The sequence below is a fragment of the Nerophis lumbriciformis genome, linkage group LG32 (genome assembly GCF_033978685.3).
Source record: "Nerophis lumbriciformis linkage group LG32, RoL_Nlum_v2.1, whole genome shotgun sequence".
NCBI classification, from domain to species: domain Eukaryota; kingdom Metazoa; phylum Chordata; class Actinopteri; order Syngnathiformes; family Syngnathidae; genus Nerophis; species Nerophis lumbriciformis.
In genome coordinates, this window is record NC_084579.2 from 6,919,070 (window position 1) to 6,927,680 (window position 8,611).

The window sequence follows — 8,611 nt, forward strand, 5'->3', positions numbered from 1 at the left end:
CTAATTTGGGAGTCTGAATTAGGATCAGAAGTTCCTATATAAACATTGCGCACTCACGTCGCCTTTTTGTATTGATTACTGCAGCTGTACACCGGATTCATTCACAAATACAAACTACAACTCACAAACACTTTAGAGTTAGGCTCCACCATCAGAATGTGTACTTAAACTTATAAAGATCACATGGATATTATTCAGTGAGTTGATTCACCAAAACTAACCTGTTATACAGGAGGAAAAAGCACACAGGACGTTTCAATTGTTCACAGACTGGTCGCTCTCATCAGAATGACAAGACACTTCCGGTCTGCAGGTAATAGCATTCAATTGGGAAGAAACGCCCTACTGCCCCCTACTGATCAATGTGAATACTGATAAATGTGTAATGACAGCTCCAAAAACGAATTCAAACCACAAAATGAAATAAATAAATCAACACAAAAATGTGACACATTATGGGTGGGTCACATATGCATGTACAGTAGATGGCAGTATTGTCCTGTTTAAAAGTGTTACAACATTGCTGTTTACGGCAGACAAACTGCTTTACGGTAGACAGAGACTTGACTGCTGTTGTTGTGTGTTGTTACCGCGCTGGGAGGACGTTAATGAAACTGCCTAACAATAAACCCACATAAGAAACCAAGAAGTCGCCCTAGATCATTAGCTGTTTATATTGTGGGAAAGCGGACGTGTGAACAGGCTGTCAACACGTCACTCAGGTCCGCATGGAGCTGGAGGGGGCGTGGCCTCCAGCTCCGCCTGAATTTCGGGAGAAAATTTGTCCCGGGAGGTTTTCGGGAGAGGCGCTGAATTTCGGGAGTCTCCCGGAAATTCCGGGAGGGTTGGCAAGTATGCTCAAAAGTGCAGTTTTGAAGTCAAAAAGGAGTTGCGAGGGAAAGTGTACTTGTACTGCTAATTGCCTGAAGGTATTGTTTCTCCAAGTGCTAAATAATAATGCCAGTAAATGTGTCCACTATTTTTCTATGAACCTTTATTTTGATAGCGCAGCCAGACAGGATGTGACGCTCTGCGCTTTTAACGTGAAGGCTCGAAGATATAAACAAAAGTATCTCTCGAGTTACGGCTGCCTTTCATATAAGATATTATTTGACAAGACACTTCGTTACAAACATTATTCTGCACTCTCTGGATGTTGGTGTTACGTTTGGCAGATAAGTAAACTTTCATTTCATATAAAGACGCATAAACCTTCAAATTGAGGGCGTTTATTGACTACTATTTATCCCAAATGAAATGAATGTAAAGCTATGCACATTAAAGAAAGTAAACGAATATACACATAATATGCCAAAAAAACCACGTAAGAAGCGTGTTAAATCACCAAAACAGCCTGAAATCAGATAGTAAAATCATACAGTTAAAAAGTACTAGCTTGATGCTAACATACAATGGACTTTACTGTTGTCAGGCTAATTAAAATTAGCATCGCCATCTTTTCAAACTGTTGCAAATGTCCATTCAGTGACATTTTAAGAGAACACAATCGACATAAAACAGCATATACATTACTACTGACAAGCATATATTCCTCTAACTCTGTGGAAGTGAAGATATGACTGCCTACTTTGTACTGTTACTGTCATACTTGCCAACCTTGAGACCTCCGATTTCGGGAGGAGGGGGAGGGGGGCGTGGCTAAAAGGGGAGGAGTATATTTACAGCTAGAATTCACCAAGTCAAGTATTTCATATATATATATATATATATATATATATATATATATATATATATATATATATATATTTATTTTATTATATGTATGTATATATATATATATATATATATATATATATATATATATATATACGTGTATATATATATATATATATATATATATATATATGTATATATATATATATATATATATATATATATATATATAAAATAAATACTTGAATTTCAGTGTTCATTTATTTACACATATACACACACATAACCAGTGTTGGGTTAGTTACTGAAAACCAGTAATTAGTTACAGTTACTAGTTACTTTATTTCAAAAGTAACTCAGTTACTAACTCAGTTACTTACACCAAAAAGTAATGCGTTACTGTGAAAAGTAACTATTTAGTTACTTATTTCCCCCCCCCCCCCCCCCCCCCCCTTTTTTTAAGGCTCCCATTAATGCCCTTTTAGCCTTCATTTCAGTACTGTTATTGCACTGGAGAATAATACAATGTGTTGATCAACTTGACATGCATTTGCATCACTGAACTCTGCTAAGCAATGTGGTCTACTTACAACACACAAAGACAAAGATATGTTTCAAAGGGCCAATTTATTTCAGGCCAGAACAAATTGACAAAACTATTTTAAATAGCTGCAACATAATGGCACTTTAACTTTAACTTTAAGTAGATAGGATCTTTGATCCAAGACACAACTTACATTTAACTAAAATGTTATTTTCTTTGTGCTCGACAAAAGAAAAGTATTGAGAATGTCTCCATGTTAAAAAACTCGACTTCTGGCTTCTCCATGATGTCTTGTTAGTTGTTATGAGAGTAGCGTATGTGTGTGTGTGTGTGTGGCCCTTTAAGATATGACAGCATGTGAGGTGAGTGACGTCAGTGAGTGAGTGGGCGAGAGAGGTGAGGGACCGGCGACAGTGAGTGCTTGCAGGTGCTCTAGCTTGGTGGATGGCTGCGTACAATAAAGTCACAAAGTTGCAACAAACCGCCGGTCTCGTCATTCACCCTCAGCTGTAAAGACCCACTGCCGGGTAAAGTGAAGGTTGTTAGCCCCGAAGACGTACATAGGCCCTGGAGGAACGTCTCCCCTGCGCTCCTCAACTGCGGTATGGGAGTCCCCCCCGCCCCCACCCACACAAAGCACGCATTTTCTTTTCCACCGCTGCAATAAAACACACTCAGATCTTCTGTTTCTATCCGATACTACATGAAAAATAACGTAAAATAACGCAGTAACGCATCATGTAGTAACGGTAACTGAGTTACTGAATATAAAAAATAACGCGTTAGATTACTAGTTACCGCCGAAACTAACGGCGTTACAGTAACGCGTTACAAACGCGTTAGTCCCAACACTGCACATAACACTCATCTACTCATTGTTGAGTTAAGGGTTGAATTGTCCATCCTTGTTCTATTCTCTGTCACTATTTTTCTAACCATGCTGAACATTTATTATTTATTTATTATTTAACACCCTCTCTGATGATGCATTGATGTGTGGCACGCACAAAAGTGCTTTCATCAAATGCACTAGATGGCAGTATTGTCCTGTTTAAGAGTGTCACAACATTGCTGTTAATGGCAGACAAACTGCTTTACGGTAGACGAAAACGTGACTGCTGTTGTTGTGTGTTGTTGCCGCGCTGGGAGAACGCTAATGAAACTGCCTAACAATAAACCCATGAGGACCTGAGTCCGCCTGAATTTCGGGAGATTTTCGGGAGAAAATTTGTCCCGGGAGGTTTTCGGGAGAGGCGCTGAATTTCGGGAGTCTCCCGGAAAATCCGGGAGGGTTGGCAAGTATGGTTACTGTACAAAGCTAACCTGCTGCCTAGCACTGTATGCTAATTAGCTACGGAAGCCTGTTGCATCACATTCCAAGTCTTAAACAGGAGCAATGTTGTCATGAGAGGATAACAGTTAAAAAAATCAATAACAAAATAATAATTCAATATCACGCCCTGTGAATCGATATTGCAATATTTGAAATCTGTCAATGCCTAATTCAGTGGTTCTTAACCTTGTTGGAGGTACCGAACCCCACCAGTTTCATATGCGAATTCACCGAACCCTTCTTTAGTGAAAAATAACATGGTTTTTTTCTAATTCAAGACAAAGTTACATGTTTTTGGTAACACTTTAGTATGGGGAACATATTCTAAGTAACAAAGACTTAATTTAGAGTTATTTGGTCAGGGTTACAGCAGTGGTTCTCAACCTTTTTTCAGTGATGTACCCCCTTTGAAAAATTTTTTAATTCAAGTACCCCCTAATCAGAGCAAAGCATTTTTGGTTGGAAAAAAAGAGATAAAGAAGTAAAATACAGCACTATGTCATCAGTTTCTGATTTATTAAATTGTATAACAGTGCAAAATATTGCTAATTTGTAGTGGTCTTTCTTGAACTATTTGGAAAAAAAGATATACAAATAACTAAAAACTTGTTGAAAAATAAACAAGTGATTCAATTATAAATAAAGATTTTTACACATAGAAGTAATCATCAACTTAAAGTGCCCTCTTTGGGGATTGTAATAGAGATCCATCTGGATTCATGAACTTTATTCTAAACATTTCTTCACAAAAAAAAGAAATCTTTAACATCAATATTTATGGAACATGTCCACAAAAAATCTAGCTGTCAACACTGAATATTTCATTGTTGCATTGTAATGAATGGAATAGCCTACTTGATTTGATGTTCAGTTTATGAACTTACATTCATATTTTGTTGGAGTATTATTCAATAAATATATTTATAAAGGATTTTTGAATTGTTACTATTTTTAGAATATTAAAAAAAAAATCTCACGTACCCCTTGGCATACCTTCAAGTACCCCCAGGGGTACGCGTATCCCCATTTGAGAACCACTGGGTTAGAGGGTTAGGGTTATAATAAGGCCATGCTGAATAAGGCATTAATAAGTACTTAATAATCAGAATCAGAATCAGCTTTATTGTCATTACGCAAGGTAACGAGATTGAGGCCATTCCATACAGTGCGATGTGTGCATGCTAGAAAAACAATGTGCAAATATATAGAAATATAAAAAATGTAGAAGTGCAATGAATATGGTGTGAAATGAATATATACATGAAAAAACAAAACAAAAACAGGGTGGTTGGTGGAATGGGTTATTGCACCGAAGAGAAGGCAGTTATGAGGGACAATGGGGCAGTCCGTTCAGGATGGTTATGGCCCTGGGGAAGAAGCTGTTCTTTAGCCTGTTTGTTTTGGTTTTAATGCACCTGTAGCGCTTCCCAGAGGGCAGCAGGTGGAACAGGTCAGAGCCAGGGTGGGTGCTGTCCTTGATGATGGCACTGGCTCTGTTGAGGCAGCGGGAGGTGTAGATGTCCGTCAGAGAGGGGAGAGGGCGGCCGATGATCTTCTGAGCCGTCTTGACCACTCTTTGCAGCCTCTCCCTGTCTGCTGCAGTGCAGCTGCCGTACCATACCGTAATACAGTAGGTCAGCAGGCTCTCGATGGACGAGCGGTAGAAGGTCAGCAGCAGGTCAGGCTTCAGGTTGTACTTCCCGAGGACTCTAAGGAAGTGTAGCCGCTGCTGAGCCTTCTTGATGATTGATGTGGTGTTGACTGTCCAGGAGAAGTCATTAGAGATGTGGACTCCAAGGTACCTGAAGGTGTGGACCCTCTCTACACGCTCGCCGTTGATGTAGAGGGGGGCAGGGTCGGTGCTGCTCCTCCTGAAGTCGACGATGATCTCTCTGGTCTTGCTGGTGTTGAGAGCGAGGTTGTTCTCCGAAGACCAGGCCGTCAGCTTCAGGACCTCCTCTCTGTAGGCAGCCTCGTCACCCCTGGAGATGAGCCCGACCACTGTGGTATCGTCGGCGAACTTGACGGTAAGGTTGTCACTGTGGGCCGGACTGCAGTCATGGGTGTAAAGGCAGTAGAGGAGGGGGCTCAGCACACAGCCCTGTGGGGAGCCGATGCTCAGCGTGCGGGAGGATGAGAGGTGCGGGCCAAGTCTCACATTCTGGGGTCGGTCCGTTAGGAAGTCCCTTATCCAGGCGTTTGTGAGAGGGGGGAGGCCAAGAGTGTCCAGTTTATTGCAGAGTCTGTCCGGGATTATTGTATTGAAGGCAGAGCTATAGTCCACAGAGAGCATCCGGACGTAGCTCTGCTGCTGCTCCAGGTGGTTCAGAGCAGAGTGGAGAGCAACAGCGATGGCGTCCTCTGTGGACCTGTTCGCCCGGTATGCGAACTGGTGGGGGTCGAAGTCTGGAGGGATATGGTCCTTGATGTGCTGGAGAACAAGTCGCTCGAAGCACTTCATGATTACCGGAGTGAGGGCCACTGGTCGGTAATCATTCAGGCTGGTGATGGGAGACTTCTTCGGCACCGGGATTATTGTAGATGACTTCAGGCAGGATGGGATGACTGCCTGAGCCAGGGAGAGGTTGAAGATCCTGGTGAGGGGGGGAGCGAGCTGGTGGGCGCACATCCTGAGCACCTTTCCAGGTACTCCGTCTGGTCCGGTAGCCTTCCTGGGGTTCACAGCCAGGAGCACTCGTCTGACACTGTGCTCCTGTACAGTGAGTGGAGTGGCGCCGGAGCCCGGTGGGGGCGGGGGCAGGGCTGGAGCAGATGAGTGTCGCTGGGGGGTTTCGAAACGGGCAAAGAAACAGTTAAGCTCCTCTGCCAGTGTCGCACTCTGATCCGCAGTTGTCATATTGCAGCCTCTGAAGTTCGTGATGTCATGAATGCCCCGCCACACCTCCCGTGAGTTTTTGCTGGACAGATGGGACTCTATGCACCTCCTGTGGTCCGCCTTTGCTTTTTTAATCCCTCTCTTCAGGTCGGCTCTAGCAACACTGTACAGTGCCCTGTCCCCTGTTAGTTAAGAGCCAATATGTTACTAATTTGCATGTTAATAAACAACTAATTAATGGTGAATATGTTCCCCGTACTAAAGTGTTACCTTGTTTTATTACTGGTGCACAAAATGAAGCGTGCATGAACATCACCTTGTTCAAACAACAAGACCAACACAGTGCATAAACTCACAACAAATTACACACCTGCAAATCAGTCTGACTTCTGCTGTTGTCGTATCCGTAATACGCCAATAGGGAGAAGTTTTTATTTACACGATGAGTCGGGTGTGTTTTGACCTCCGCCGAACCCCTGAGCCCGACTCACCGAACCCCTAGGGTTCCATCGAACCCAGGTTAAGAACCACTGGCCTAATTGATTAAAAAAATCAATTTGTTTTTACCCAGCCCGAGTTGTGTGTGGTGATTTTAGTCATCATCATGCTGCTTTTCTGATCCACGTTCATCTCCTCAGGCAGCTTGGATAAAGAAGAACAATTATCTCCAAGCAGACTGGCCGAGCAAAGGAAACATCCAGTTTGAGGACTACGGACTGCAGTATCGTAAAGGTCTTGACTGGGCCTTAAAGGGAATCTCCATCAGCATCCAAGACAAAGAGAAGGTTGCTACCTAGTGGATGAACAATGGAGGAGCAGCAAGGTTGGTGATTCATGTATTCTGAATCCTTTGCTATTATCGACAGGTGGGGATCGTTGGAAGAACGGGAGCGGGGAAGTCGTCCCTTGCTCTGGGAATTTTTCGTATTCTGGAGGCTGCCAGCGGACGTATTTTCATTGATGAAGTGGATATTTCCCAGGTTGGCCTTCATGAGCTTCGCTCCAGGATCACAATCATCCCCCAGGTGGGTGCAGCGATGCACAAGAGGCTTGGCCATTTTATCTGAAGTGACCCCTGACTTTTGGCCTCCAGGATCCGGTGCTGTTCTCAGGATCCCTCAGGATGAACCTGGACCCGTTTGACGTGTGCTCGGACGAGGAGCTGTGGAGGGCTCTGGAGCTGGCTCACCTCAGCAGCTTTGTGTCCAGGCTGCCCGACCAACTGAAGCACCAGTGCTGCGAAGGAGGAGAGAATCTCAGGTACTAAACCTCCGAGACACGGTCCAGACTGGCTTCACCTGATGTCACCTGCTCCTCTGCAGTCTTGGTCAGCGCCAGCTGTTGTGCCTAGCCAGGGCTCTGCTGAGAAAAACCAAAATCCTGGTTCTGGATGAAGCCACCGCAGCTGTGGACTTGGAGATGGACCAACTGATCCAGTTCACCATCCGGACTCAGTTCAGTGACTGCACGGTCCTCACCATTGCTCACCGCCTCAACACCATCATGGATTATACAAGGTGAGGCAGAGTAGGACTGGCCAGTATGAGTTGTCATGTCATTCATGTCTTGTCAGGATCTTGGTGATGGACCAGGGCTCCATCCTGGAGATGGACTCTCCCTCAAACCTCCTCCAGCAGCGAGGTCACTTCTATGGGATGTGTCAGCAGGCTGGACTGCTCTGACTCACCAGCAAGTGTCCTGTATCCTCTACATCCATCATCTCATGTCCTGTATCCTCTACATCCATCATCTCATGTCCTGTATCCTCTACATCCATCATCTCATGTCCTGTATCCTCTACATCCATCATATCATGTCCTGTATCCTCTACATCCATCATCTCATGTCCTGTATCCTCTACATCCATCATATCATGTCCTGTATCCTCTACATCCATCATCTCATGTCCTGTATCCTCTACATCCATCATCTCATGTCCTGTATCCTCTACATCCATCATCTCATGTATCCTCTACATCCATCATCTCATGTCCTGTATCCTCTACATCCATCATCTCATGTATCCTCTACATCCATCATCTCATGTATCCTCTACATCCATCATCTCATGTATCCTCTACATCCATCATCTCATGTCCTGTATCCTCTACATCCATCATCTCATGTCCTGTATCCTCTACATCCATCATCTCATGTCATGTATCCTCTACATCCATCATCTCATGTCATGTATCCTCTACATCCATCATCTCATGTCCTGTAT

The 8,611-nt window shown here is 43.7% G+C and overlaps 1 protein-coding gene across 1 annotated transcript in view; it reads left to right on the forward strand.

Moving 5' to 3' along the window:
* The window catches only part of LOC133574709 (multidrug resistance-associated protein 1-like), a 59,298-nt gene extending 51,112 nt beyond the window's left edge, over positions 1–8,186 (forward strand). Inside the window, exons 26-30 of the mRNA XM_061926935.1 lie at positions 7,026–7,172; positions 7,254–7,412; positions 7,481–7,647; positions 7,710–7,904; positions 7,961–8,186. Coding sequence (XP_061782919.1) covers positions 7,026–7,172; positions 7,254–7,412; positions 7,481–7,647; positions 7,710–7,904; positions 7,961–8,069 — 777 coding nt within the window. The 3' untranslated portion in view covers positions 8,070–8,186. The remainder of the gene's footprint in view (positions 1–7,025; positions 7,173–7,253; positions 7,413–7,480; positions 7,648–7,709; positions 7,905–7,960) is intronic.
* Positions 8,187–8,611: the final 425 nt, after the last annotated feature.